General features: G+C 36.5%; 1 protein-coding gene across 2 annotated transcripts in view; it reads right to left on the reverse strand.

Moving 5' to 3' along the window:
• Positions 1–1,711: 1,711 nt before the first annotated feature.
• dlx4b (distal-less homeobox 4b) overlaps positions 1,712–15,068 on the reverse strand; it is a 107,693-nt gene continuing 94,336 nt past the window's right edge. Inside the window, exons 3-5 of one of the 2 annotated variants that reach the window (XM_016551973.1) lie at positions 8,610–8,780; positions 7,256–7,449; positions 1,712–2,105 (exon numbers count right to left, since the gene is read on the reverse strand). In XM_016551973.1, coding sequence (XP_016407459.1) covers positions 1,854–2,105; positions 7,256–7,449; positions 8,610–8,780 — 617 coding nt within the window. In that variant the 3' untranslated portion in view covers positions 1,712–1,853. Of the gene's footprint in view, positions 2,106–7,255; positions 7,450–8,609; positions 9,166–15,068 lie in introns of those variants that run through there. The other variant, XM_016551972.1, reaches the window with a different exon arrangement.

The raw sequence follows: 15,068 nt of genomic DNA on the forward strand, positions 1-15,068 counted from the left end.
TTTTCGACCTCTTTAGACGCAAAATGAATGGATACGAAACCTATAACCACGACAGGAATAAGCACACCATAAATCATGGTGAATCACATTAAATGAGCATCAGCGTAATTTTGGGATGCGTTACAAACATCTTGTTCGCGGTATTTAGATAGTTTAAGCACTGATTATGTTTTCTCTCTTGCATTTGATTGAATGTTGTGGTGATTTATCATGGTTGCATCACGACATCAACTCAATCAGTATTTTAGAAAGAAAGGAGGAAAACATGTTAGCCTACAAAAAATTGTTATTTTTAAGAAATTTTGACTGAACGGTTCTTTGAGGAACCAAAAATGGAACCCCAAATAACAAAAAGTCGCGTCGCGTTTTTCGACCTCTTTAGACGCAAAATGAATGGATACGAAACCTACAACCACGACAGGAATAAGCACACCATAAATCATGGTGAATCACATTAAATGAGCATCAGCGTAATTTTGGGATGCGTTACAAACATCTTGTTCGCGGTATTTAGATAGTTTAAGCACTGATTATGTTTTCTCTCTTGCATTTGATTGAATGTTGTGGTGATTTATCATGGTTGCATCACGACATCAACTCAATCAGTATTTTAGAAAGAAAGGAGGAAAACATGTTGTGGAAAAGCAGATGTTTGCAGATTTGTTACAAACGTCTTGAAATTCGAAACTAGTCGCGTATTTATAATTGATCAAATTGTATTTCTATGATTCGGACTAAATAAGATATTAAGGGTATTTGAATAGAAACACGCACTTCAAAATCCATCTTTTCTGCTGCATTGAGCATCTAATTGTTATTGGTTATTCATAATTCAGCTGTTAGCTCATCTATCCAGCTGTGCGCGCAATTTCTTTCTGCAAAAAAGCAGAACAATTACATTGGCAATATTTCCCAATATTCCAAAATTAAATTGATTTAAATCGGACCCTCTGGACCTGAAAGATTGTTGTGCGCGTACTTTCGCTTATGGATGCAGCGTTTAACGTACTGACATTTTTGCCAGTCACAATTCCATTCATATTTAAAGTAAAATAACAAGCGCTCAGAACTCGACAAATAACGTGCTTCAGGTGACACGATATTTAAAAAAAAAAAAAAAAAAAAAAAAAAAAAACACAATCCAAGTCAGAGCCGAATAGAAACAGATCGTCTTACATTCATATGCCTTGATCATAAATAATTCATAAATCTCAACCTCTAGTTTTCCCACACCTGCACGACGGGAAAAACGAAAATCTGTAGAACACGGACGCTGCCTGAACATCTGTGAATTTATAAGTGATGTACTGATATAATTGGTGTAATTATATATTTTGGCAGCTTCGTTTAATCTAAAAAATCTCATTAGTTCTGTGCTATTTTTTGATATTTATTCCAGAAGGCTAGTTTATAGGCCTTCATATATCTATTTCACTCCTGTTATTATTAACAATATTATTAAAACGGCTGTTCAAACATGATCGGCATTATTATACGCTGTTCATATTGTTTTGAGTAAGCTACATACCATGTGACTGCACCAGGCCTTTTAAAAAATAAAAAATGAAAACAAACGTTAATACCTTAATTCTATGGACATCATAATTTAAATATTAACATTTCTATAAATCATTCATAACATAGTCCTTTCATAAATCCTTTATTTCAAGCACATTGTAAAAGATCTGAAAAGGTTGAAAAGCTACTGAAGTGTAATAGGGGAGTAAAACAGTCCTTTCCAAACACACTAAGCAATAAAACACATATGAACACCGTAAAGGAAAAAACCTTCACAGGTTAGGCAGGTGTCAACACGGAATGGAGTCTCTCTGGCTCTGTGTTTCCAATTTCAATCACATCATCTGAGGTCTGGGCACAGGATCCTGGTGGTGTGGGGGATACCAGTGCCCGTAATTGTTCATATAACTGCTGGGATGCATGGGTGCCACTTTGTTGGCCATAGAGACCTCCCAGAGCTGAGAGAGACCCGGAGAGCATGGAGAGGATGAGGAGGTGGTGTGAAGAAGCTCCCCTTCAGGTCCACTGGAGCCATGCTTCATGATCTTCTTATACTTGGAGCGCTTGTTTTGAAACCATATTTTAACCTTCAGCAAACAGAAGAGAAAAAAAAAAAGAACATTACAATACTTGCAACAAGAATGCAGGCCACAATCTATCAAACAGCTTTCAAGACATCAGAGGTCTATTTTTATGACACACTTTTTTTATGATGATATTGACACTCTGAAGAATTTGCCAGACAGCTTGAACGGTCTTTGTTGAGATGGACTCAGTGACATTTCTGCGTTTCATTACACACGTACTCAGCAATTGTTCCGCCCTGCCATTTTTATGAAGGCAGTGAACCATGTGTCTGACAACAACAATCACAGCGTAAAAATATGCTTAGATTTAGTCGAACTGAAATGACTTCCAGAGAGTTTGCTTGGCAGATTTTGATAAAAGAATCAGGAATACATTTAGCGTGGAGTTGGTACATATTGATGCAAAAGCCACCCACCAAACCAAACTTCCACCCACTTGGGGGAAGTCGTGGCCTAATGGTTAGAGAGTCGGATTCGTAACCCAAAGGTTGCGGGTTCGAGTCTCGTACTGGCAGGGATTGTAGGTGGGGGGAGTGAATGTACAGCGCTTTCAATACCACGACTGAGGTGCCCTTGAGCAAGGCACCGAACCCCCAACTGCTCCCCGGGCGCCGCAGCTTAAATGGCTGCCCACTGCTCCGGGTGTGTGTTCACGGTGTGTGTGTGTGTGTTCACTGCTGTGCTTGTGCACTTTGGATGGGATAAATGCAGAGCACTAATTCCAAGTACGGGTCGCCACATGTCACGTCACCAATCATTAAAGGGATAGTTTACTCACAACTGAAGATTCTCACATAATGTATTCACCCTCAAACCTGTATGAGTTTTTTTCTTCTTCTGTTGAACACAAAAGAAGATATTTTGACGGTAGCCATTGACTACCATAAAATACGTCAAAAAGTGGTCAAAAAGTCAAAGGCTACTGTCAACTGTTTGGTTACCAATATACTTTCAAAGAAACTCATACAGTAAATTATGACAGAATTTTTTGTATCGTTTTCATGCACAGTTCAAAAATGAAAATTCTGTCATCATTTACTCACTTTGCAGCAGCACCAAATGTTCCTATGTATATTCTGAAGGTTTTTACAGAGGGGTTTGTTCATTTGCTGGATTTATATAACATGTTATTCCTAAAAACAGCATCAGTTTTCTTGCTGTTAACAGAGTGATAAACGTTGATACCCAAATCCCCTCAGTTAAAATGTCAACAAAATGAAATTAAAAAAGTTCACATTTCTCTTCTGGAAATGAATGCAGATTTAATGAAATAATGCACATTGTCAATGTTATTAAACATAACATTTCATTTAATGTGCTGTTATTAATCAAGTATGCTTATATCTGTTATTTACATTTTTTAACCCCTTTCACCCTGAGGTTTCAATTATTCTTTTTTTTTATTGTATAACCAGACGGTTATAGTGGTGAAGGCTTTCTAGAATTATAATATAACGTATAGCTTGAAATCTATTTATTTCACTGCAAATACACTCGCACACAATGTTTGGGAAGTGTCCTTAATGATGTGGGAGTTTATGGTTCCTTTGCCAGAATGTGGACTCAATTTAGAAACACCTTGAAGAGCGAGACCCGAAATTGTGCCTTCGGAAGAATTCAGCTGAACGTCTGCGTGAAAAACACCAGTCACACTGAAAGGCTGAGTCAGAGAGCCCACCTAATGGAGTTTCCATAACCTCAGACAATCAAAACCTATGCACTGGGTTTTTAGTTTGGCTGTCAACAGATTTAATAAACGTGTAAAAAGGATTTTCTTTTTTATTTCCAAAGATCGGTTGCCAAACAGCTTTTATGGTGAGGTGATGGATTCCAGACCTATGCGCAAGGAGGGACTTGTGCTGTGTGGCACTTGTTTATGTGCCTTCAATCACATTTATGGATCAAATGGAAACTGGCAGCGATGCTCTGGACTTCAAATCGCTGCCACCAATATTGCATACGTTCTGTATCACTGTAGTAGGTTTGAATTCCAAACAGTGAATTTGCAACCACTGTCTGAGGTGAACGCAAGAAGCGTTCCTCAACCGGAAGACTTTGATGAAAACCGAGGCGTAATCAGACAGGAAAGCCCTTAAAGCTGAGAGAGAGACTGAACTCATTCTCCATGGCCAAAAACGAGGTGCAACCTGTCACACGAAGGGCGGCAAGTGTATAACGTAGATATGAGAAACGAAGAAGGAAAGCTGTGAATGAAAAACAGTACAGGAATAATGGGAAGGCTTATGGGCAATACGGTTGCACCCAGGCTTATGTTTGGTTTCCATATTTCTCCACACACATACACTTTTCTGATGCATGCTTTAATATTTTACTGTTCATTCCTGCATGTGTGTGTCAACAGGAGGGATTTTTATAAAAATAAATCAAAGTCCATAACACCCACCCAACAGGAACTCATTAATGGGTGTGACATCAACATAACAAGCATAGGCATATGACTTATAAATCAATTAACTTTCCCTAAGAGAACGCATACAGAAGGTTCTGACTGAGCAAATGGCCCTAAAACTCATCAGCGCTCATTCATCTCATCCGCTGGCCCAGGAATGACCGTATTTTGTGAAATCAATCACATGAGTGAGCGGTTGGATATCTATTATTTAGCATAAGGCTTAAGCAATCAAGAGTAAATCATTCTTGGGATAAAATATTCTCTTGTACTGTAAAGACTAAGAACACAAAAGCTAGTGTGCTAACTAAAAAATGAAAGTAAAGGTCGGATTTAATGAAATCCTCACTTAGCTTTAACAACAGTGAAACAAATCGGCCTACTTGCGTATACATGACACAAAGCACATAAATGCTCAGAAACCAGTATTGACTGACTCATCATGGTCTCATTTGAATGTTCATCCAGTATGATACTGACTTAAAGCCTCACCTCAGCATAATTACTTTCAGACAGATTTGCAGGTATTTGAGTACTTGAGCCTTGCTTAAAAATGCATTGACATTATTGCATTATATAGAAAATATCAAACCAAATGGCATTTGCAGTTGCATTACGCTAGACCATTATCACAGAAGTAACTTCACTTTCAAAATGACTGGAGTTCTGGTGATTTTTAGTGGATGTACGAATCAGTACGACTATCAGAGTAACCACAAGCGCAGCTCATCACATTAACATATTCCAAAACTAAGTGTACTTTTCAATTACCGAATAATTTCCAAATAATCTCAAAGTTAACAAAAGTTTTTCTTTGTAAGGGTGTTAGTGCTATATTTCTTTATAAATGCCACTTGATTTGATATTTTAAAGCAATATTTACTTTATAATAATAATAATGATTTAAACTTGCATGCTCAAGTGTCTAAATGTTTTGGAGACAACCCTAAAACAACATATAACATGGAAAATGCTAAAATGCACATTTGTTTTTTCCTGTTTTCCCGTGGTTCATGAACGGCGCCCACCCAGCTAACAAAATATTTTCTATGAGCATTTTGTTAGAAAATATTATTTCTGAATGTTCTCTGAATATTCAAAACGTCCAATTCTTAAAAACGGCTTTTTGTCAACATTAGGCCAAGTGAATATTCCACGTTATCATTTTGCAAACATTATGGGAACGTTACTTTTGAATGGTCTCTGAACATTCTGAAACTTAAAAAAATGTAAAAACGCTAGAGGAACGTTCAACTAAAACGTTACACGTACTTCAAAATCCATCTTTTCGTAAAAAAACGAAACTGGAACTTTTCGAAAGTTTCTTTGAACGAAACTTTCAACGTTAAAAAAAAAATCATTCCAATGATGTACAGATAATGTTTTTGTGCTTGAAAATTATTTTAAGGACAAACATTGAACGAACGTTCTATTCATGTTACGTTTGTTTATAACTTTGAGGGAACACTGCCAGAACGTTAAGGAAATTCTGAGAATGTTCCCTGTTAGCTGGGCAAATGACAAATGCCATAATGCCGACGTCACCCTAATGAGGTTCTTCAACAGATCATACTAGGGATGTAACGATTACCGATAAATCATGATAAAATTCCCCACGGTTAGTATTACCGTTTCATATTATAATTATCATTAAAACCGTATTAGATTACCGCGATTTGAACAACTCACAATAAATAAATACTGTCCAGCATAAAGCACAGTTTTATGCACGCAGAGTACAGCACGCAGAGTAGGCCTAGTTTAGTTTTTGAGTGAAAACAGGGCGGAAAAGCTGGGAGGTTTTAAAAGAGTGCTAAGGGAATTATACAAATGAATATATGAATGAATTAATTATATTAATGTACCTCTGAATGTTTTGACTGTCTTCGATGGCATTTTGTTTTCATCTTCGCTCCATGTAATACCTAAAGGAATTAATCGCAATACTGCTTTGTCCACAGAGTTTACGGGAAACAGCTGTAATTCAGCTTTTCCATGAGCGCCACCTGCTGTCAGCGAGTGGATTTACAGAGACTTGTATTTACATTCAGTCTGTGTGCAGTTTCTGTCTGGCCAAAAACGGACCGAATTTGCATGCCCTGCTGTAAATTTTGACCGGTAGATGAAAAACAAGGTTATGTGGATTCTACACATTTAAACAATTCAGATCTGGAGTTATCTAGAATTATTTATGGAGCAGATAAAATACATATAATCATTTATTAATCATTTTGACATATCTTTTCTTTATTTAAAGGCCGAAATGTGAGGTTTACCTTTTTATTAAACTTTTTCAAAGCTTTATTTGAACATTTACATTAGATATTTGAAGTCAGTCAAGTTGTCATTTAAAATCCAAACATCATTGGTAATGTTGTTTTAGTGATTATGCAAACAAAAAGTCATTTTATTTGTTGTTTGTTGATTTTTAAATATAAAACTTGAAGTGATGTTCTATGTGTCAGAACTTTTTGAACATCTCCAGCACATTTTAACAATACCGTGATAATACTGATAACCGTGATCATTTTGGTCACTATAATCGTGATAAAAACATTTCATACCGTTACATCCCTAGATCATACTATACATAACCTAATATAATGTAGCCTAACCTGTAATCTTGTTCCACATCTGCTCTGCAATTCGTCCTGCCGTATTAACAAGGCCTCGTAGCGAGCAGGAGGAACACGCTACAGTTGTATGGTCCCAAATCGAAGCGAAGATGCTGGACATTTACCTGTGTTTGCGTCAGTCCCAGTTTCGCGGCTAGGTCGGCGCGCTCGGGCAGCGCGAGGTACTGGGTCTGCTGGAAGCGCTGGTGCAGCGCCTGAAGCTGAACACTGGAGTAAATGGTTCGCGGTTTGCGGATCTTCTTCCCCTTGCCATTAAGGCGAATTTCACCATTCTCAATGACCGCTGGCTTTTCGTGGTCTTCAGGCATGCAGACGAAATAAAACGACAGCATTATGACACAGTAAACGGATAAATGGATAAATGTCTGCAAACAAGCAGGTTACTAACTGTGTGAGAAAAATCGTAAATTATGACGCACCAAAGAGCTGTAACTGTCTGTTTGATTTACAGCAGCCAAATAGGAGATTTATCAGGTGTTTTAGGGGTAACATTGATATTATGGGTCATCATTTTTAACATCAGTAAACCATAATTAACGTCGCTATAAAGTTTACAGGCCTGCCGAGCCTAAACTTGAACCTAGCAAACAATGGCGTTCTGCAAAAGCCATAATAATAACAACAACGTCATTTTTGGAAGAATTAATAATATTAGGCTACTACTGAAAAAGTATTTGAAAGGCTTCTTCGCTGCAAAGGTGGACGTACACAATATTATATGCAGCTATAATCTAGTAGGCTAGCTTTATGTATTTACGTGCGTAATTACATAACATACCTATTTTAACAATGGATATAGCCTAGCCTACAAATATTGTGTGTATAGCTCTAATGTCGATGAACTGCTACAGTGTGAACAATGTGCAATCTCGATATTAATGACATATCTGACGACTGCATTAATGGCAGCCTTACGTTCACTTTAAGAAATAAACGTTTTAATGTTGTTTTTAAATCAAGTTCGAGACCTGCCAGGAAAAACGAAGTTAATTAAGCTTAAAAATACAAATCCCCAATAAGCTTAAGAAAGAAAAATGTTTTTTTTTTTTTTTTTATGAAAGTTGTTAAAATAAAAGGTCAGGACCTTGCAATACACAGACTTTTGTGTTTGCCATTTGCAACTGATTTACTCCCGAGTTCACTGAAACCCTTGGTCTTTAAAATTAATTAGACCATGTGTGCTTTTTTTCTTTAACTAAATCTGTTATTTATTTAAAATGCAGTGTGCATTAAATTAGCTACTGATACAAATGCAATAAATATGTATTAGCCATGACAGATATGAATCAAATTATGAAACATGCATGCATAAAGTTTTTTTTTTTTTGTCGTCATTGCATTCTGTAGATATAGGCTATTTAAAAGTGCATTAGCAAACTTGATTACAAATGCCAAAACAGACGCATACAGAATCTTGTCTCAAAACCTCACACTTTGACGTTTCATGCGGATACTCACTCGTCTCCTCAGCCCTCGTGTGCGCCAGAGTACTGCTGTGGTTGTTTGGCTGGTAAGGCATGTAAGCACCCGGAGCAGGAGCGCTCACCGGCCCGGGGTAGGCGTATCCCAGCGGCCGGCTGTAGTGGGACGCGGTGGAAGGGTATGGAGCATCGTGCTGGAGGTGTCCGCCTGCGTGCAATCCATGTACTGGGTAAATATTGTGTGCGAATCCGGATAAATGCTGCTGGTTGCTTGCAAGTCCGTGGCCGAACTCTAAAAATGCTGATTTGGAAGGATCTGAACTATGCAGCGCATCAGACATGAAACTCATAGACATCATTAACAGTCAAGTCCATAAAGCGCGATGATGGTCTGAGTGCTGCATTGAACGTTCACTGCGCACGAAAAACACCTTGATCCGGATCCATCTCAAAATAATCCGGGATAAAACAAACGACCACGAATTTCTCAATTAAAACGTATTTCCCAAAGTCACTGCAGTGAATCTCATAAGTGAATACGAGTTTATCTTTCTTAAATCATGACAGAACCGCGCAATATCGAAGTCACCTCGGGCTCGCGGTCCTGCGTGTTTCTGACTGACTCGCGCTCCGCAACAGCGCGCGCTGATTGGTGTGTCACGCGACACCGGGGAGAGCTAAATGAAGTTGATGAGCATTTGCTATCGAATTATGCTGAGCCCTCATATCGATCATGTCACATAATAATGATCTTCAAATTAAACACTACCTTTACATAAATTATTTGAAACAAACCACAGGCAAAGAGAGCTGCAAAATATTTACAGCAATAATTGGCAAAAATCTTTCAATGCAATGCAACTTTACAGTCATTCTCTTGCATATAGTGGAAGGTAGGCTAGTTATTACTCTCTTTAATTCAAATATTTGTAATTAAAATTATATTGGACATTTTCACAATTATTAGTAATTAGAATGATTAGAAAAGGAGCAAAACCACTTGTGACCAAATGAATGCATGATGGCAACAGCAGAGCATGATGTCACACTGCATGGGTTCATTATTAAACATGATATTATATTAATAATAGAAATAAATGAATTATGCAACGACCATAAAACACAAAAACGTATATTAAAAATATTAATGCATGTCAGTATATTAATGCATGCTTCAATGTCCTGTTGAAAATGTGATTATGTGATCGTTCTCCATGTTTATTGAACTCAGTTTGGTACACCTGACTGTGATTGCTTAGAAAACCTTTTCACAAATCGAGTGGATTGTGTCCGTTGTGGCATTTGGCCGGAATGGAGTCCCACCACCTTCCATTCAGAAAAATAAAATGATTGGAAGTTTGTTTGTTAATCCATTCCATTCCTCCAGTCCAGTTTTTGTTTGTTCCAGCACACACATTCCTGCTACTTTTAGAAAGTGGACCTGCAAAAAAAGGAGAAACTCCGAATTGTGCTTTAAAATATTTATAGGCTAATGAAAGTATTGGGTACAGCGAATATTTACATGAAAATACGAATTATATACAGGTCTACACATAAATATCGAAGGAGATGGAAGTGTGTGTGCTTTTAGTCTACGTAAGAATTTAGAGTTTAGGTTTTGTTTTAAATACTTACATTTAAATTGAAAGGTCTGGGAAATACGTCAAACCGAAGAAAAAAAAATCCGGTAAATTTCACCTTTCAAACAAATTTTAGCGAACTATTTTAAATGTATAATACTCAATAAATTAAAACTAGACCTACTGGTTTTTCTAACATTTTTAAAATCACCCAAGGAGGCAGAAAAAGTTCCCTTATTTGAAGAACCACCACAGTCCTAGCAGCTGTTTTTCGCTCATCTGACCGTGAAATCACAAAATGCAACCAAGCGCTGATATTTCGCTGCTATAAATTAACTGGCATACAGCTGTAAATATTACAAGTTTATTAGAAAAATAAGTGTTTAACTAAGTAAGAAGTGAACCCGTGACCTCTCGCACTCAGCCATCTAATGCTAACATCCTAGCCTAAATTAACCCGTTTTTACTGGGTTCATGAGTGTATTTAAGAGCTATTAAAATTAGTCATAGGGCCTAGATGATGGCAACAGCAGAGCATGATGTCACACTGCATGGGTTCATTATTAAACATGATATTATATTAATAATAGAAATAAATGAATTATGCAACGACCATAAAACACAAAAACGTATATTAAAAATATTAATGCATGTCAGTATATTAATGCATGTCCTGTTGAAAATGTGATTATGTGATCGTTCTCCATGTTTATTGAACTCAGTTTGGTACACCTGACTGTGATTGCTTAGAAAACCTTTTCACAAATCGAGTGGATTGTGTCCGTTGTGGCATTTGGCCGGAATTGAGTTCCACCACCTTCCATTCAGAAAACTAAAATGATTGGAAGTTTGTTTGTTAATCCATTCCATTCCTCCAGTCCAGTTTTTGTTTGTTCCAGCACACACATTCCTGCTACTTTTAGAAAGTGGACCTGCAAAAAAAGGAGAAACTCCGAATTGTGCTTTAAAATATTTATATATGGGTTCATTATTAAACAATATATATTATATTATATTAATAATAGAAATAAAGGAATTATGCAACGACCATAAAACACAAATACGTATATTAAAAATATGAATGCATGTCAGTATATTAATGCATGCTTCAATGTCCTGTTGAAAATGTGATTATGTGATCGTTCTCCATGTTTATTGAACTCAGTTTGGTACACCTGACTGTGATTGCTAAGAAAACCTTTTCACAAATCGAGTGGATTGTGTCCGTTGTGGCATTTGGCCGGAATGGAGTCCCACCACCTTCCATTCAGAAAAATAAAATGATTGGAAGTTTGTTTGTTAATCCATTCCATTCCTCCAGTCCAGTTTTTGTTTGTTCCAGCACACACATTCCTGCTACTTTTAGAAAGTGGACCCGCAAAAAAAGGAGAAACTCCGAATTGTGCTTTAAAATATTTATAGGCTAATGAAAGTATTGGGTACAGCGAATATTTACATGAAAATACGAATTATATACAGGTCTACACATAAATATCGAAGGAGATGGAAGTGTGTGTGCTTTTAGTCTACGTAAGAATTTAGAGTTTAGGTTTTGTTTTAAATACTTACATTTAAATTGAAAGGTCTGGGAAATACGTCAAACCGAAGAAAAAAAAATCCGGTAAATTTCACCTTTCAAACAAATTTTAGCGAACTATTTTAAATGTATAATACTCAATAAATTAAAACTAGACCTACTGGTTTTTCTAACATTTTTAAAATCACCCAAGGAGGCAGAAAAAGTTCCCTTATTTGAAGAACCACCACAGTCCTAGCAGCTGTTTTTCGCTCATCTGACCGTGAAATCACAAAATGCAACCAAGCGCTGATATTTCGCTGCTATAAATTAACTGGCATACAGCTGTAAATATTACAAGTTTATTAGAAAAATAAGTGTTTAACTAAGTAAGAAGTGAACCCGTGACCTCTCGCACTCAGCCATCTAATGCTAACATCCTAGCCTAAATTAACCCGTTTTTACTGGGTTCATGAGTGTATTTAAGAGCTATTAAAATTAGTCATAGGGCCTAGATATAGATGCGACAACCTGCCCCGATCTCCCTTATGCTATCAAACACGTCCGGCATGGAAGTATTTTAATCTACATTTGATAACCACGAAGGCAAAATTGTCTAAGTTGTTGATTAAGCTATAGGCTAGGTATATATAATTGCTATACAGGCTATACTATAGGCCTACTGTAATTTCAAGCGGAAATGTTAAAGTTCAATTCAATTAAAATACGCCTATTTGTGAGTTAGACAAGAACTATTTTTATAACGAATAATAAAATAGTTATAAGGAATCCCCTCATTGCGTTTTTTTCTCAGTAAAACACAATCAGTAAAAGTGGAGCTGGTGTTTTCTGCGCGAGGATGAAAGCGCTTTGTAATCCAGTCAGAGTTTGACAAGCCTTTGAGCGCATGACAGCACACACACACACCGACAACAATGAAGAATTCATACGCACAATCTGCCAGTATTATTTTAAGATCTTTTTAAGAGACATTTTATATTATATTATTAGTGGTATTATTATTTTTTACAGTTATTTGTGTTTGAATTCAGGCCTAGTAATTGCGCGGAACACGGAGACTGTAGACGGGATGAATACTAAGAGTCAGCTTAACCAGTTTTAAATGAACCATGGGGGTGAAATAATTACCATACATGGCAACATGAGGTGTCAGTATGTTTTAGGTGTCTGTGTAAAAATTAAATTTAAAAAGAAAGTAAAATCTCATGCCCGGATTTGTGACCATGTTATTAGGTGTTAAATGACAGAACTGCTGCTTCTTTTGTTTAATTTGATATGTAGCCAAATATCCACACAACAAAAAAACATAAATATCAAATATCATCAGGGTTGTTACACCTTCTGCCACTGGAGCAATACACGCATAAACAAACACACACTAGTATGTTTTTTTTCTTTTTCTTTCCTCTACTGAATTAAAACATTTCCTATACCATTTTGAATTAAAAATGAAAAAAACAAACAAACAAACAAAAAAAAAAAACAGAGTGGGTGGTTGTGAGAGATTTTTTTATTTTATTTTTGAATTATTTTAACAAGAAACTTTGATTACCACAACAAACTTGTGCACAAATTTTTTTTTGCAATAAGCAGTAGATTTATTTTAATATTTAGCATCCAAATAAGGGAATTTCATACCAAAAAGATATATTTGAGAAATTACAGAGAGTTAGACTTACTTGTGCAGTGAATTGTGCATTTCTCTCAACACTGAAAAAAAAGCAACAACCCTGAAACCTAAAAATGGTTTTATGCAAGTAAAAAATATGATTTAATATAGCTGAATCAACCTAAACACATGAATTTATACCACCAAAACTAAATTTTATAAGTTAAATCTGGTAGAAATAACTCTTTAAGGTAATATTTGCAAACCATCCATTTTTACAGATATGAAAGCACTGCCTGAAAAACATGCACCATTTAAAATCAGTCACAATGATTGATCTGACACGCACACAGTAAACATATGCAGAAGCAGAGTAAGCAAAAAAGAGATTAAACGAGCAAAATCATTCTGTAATCTGCTTTACTGTTGCCCTGTAAACCTGCCAGGTTTGACATAATTATTGCTCAGCTTTCTAAAAAACCTGCAGTACCTACATGTGATTTTTAATCACACCCTGAACATCCCAGCCATCACAAGAGACTGCAGCGATACCTCCCTCTTAATCTGTCTCAGAGTATGATCATTAAAGCGAAGCAACTTCCATATGTTGCTGAAGTGCTGGTGTGCCACTTGTTCAGTTTGGTCGTGTTTCTCATCGCAGCTGAGTTTTCTGGGGCCGTAGGGGACCACAGTGGGCTGAGACCCAAGCCATGGTAGCTCGTGGTCTCCAAGGCCAATGGACCAAAACATAGCCACAAATTATTGTCATGGCTAAACCACATTCTCTGAAATTACAGTGAGGATGTGACATGACAATTTCATTGAGAGGAGAGTTTTATCAGTTCTGTTGCAAGTAACATTTTTACAAACTACCGGTCAAATGGTTGGAATAATTACTATTTTTTCATGTTCTTGAAAGAAGTCTCTTATTTTCACCAAGGCTGTATATATATATATATATATATATATATATATATATATAAATAACTAATATTATTACATTGTAAAATAACTTTTTTTTTAAATATATTTTAAAATGTAATTTATTCCTCTGATGCAAAGCTGAAATTTCAGCATAATTACTGCAGTTTTCAGTGTCACATGATCCTTCAGAAATCATTCTTATATGCTGTTATGTTGCTCAAAAATACTTATTATCAATGTTTAAAATGTTAAAAACAAACAAAAACAAACACAATTCACTACCAATCAAAAGTTTGGGGTAAATATATAAAATGAAATTAATACTTTTATTTAGCAAAGATGCATTAAATTGACTGCTGAAAAAAGTTGCTGACAATTCAGCTTTGCCATCACAGGAATAAAAATATAATTAGTTTGCATATTTTACAATAGAAAACAGTTGTCTTAAAGGGGGCATAACACACACAGTTTCACCCAGTCTCATGTTAATCTTGAGTACCTATAGAGTAGTACTGCATCCTTCATATCTCCAAAAAGTCTTTAGTTTTATCATATTTATAAAAGAAAGATACAGCTTTACGATTCTCTCCGGAAAAAGCCGAGCTCCTGGAGGCGCGCCGTGGGCGGAGCTAAAGAGTGACGAGCACTTGGACGCCGAATGCCAACAAAACAGACATTTGATGCGGTTTCACTTACCGTCTGCAGTTCTGAATCATGACCGGGATCTTTTATAGCTGGGACGCTCCATCCTTCAGTATCAAACAATGTGCAAATCCAGCGTCGAACTGGGCCTTGTTTATAAAACGTTCGTCAACAAACACACTTGTGAAACTCCGTTGCTGCCCC

This window comes from Sinocyclocheilus rhinocerous, unplaced genomic scaffold, assembly GCF_001515625.1.
Source record: "Sinocyclocheilus rhinocerous isolate Xijiao unplaced genomic scaffold, SAMN03320098_v1.1 scaffold2994, whole genome shotgun sequence".
In the NCBI taxonomy this organism is placed as follows: domain Eukaryota; kingdom Metazoa; phylum Chordata; class Actinopteri; order Cypriniformes; family Cyprinidae; genus Sinocyclocheilus; species Sinocyclocheilus rhinocerous.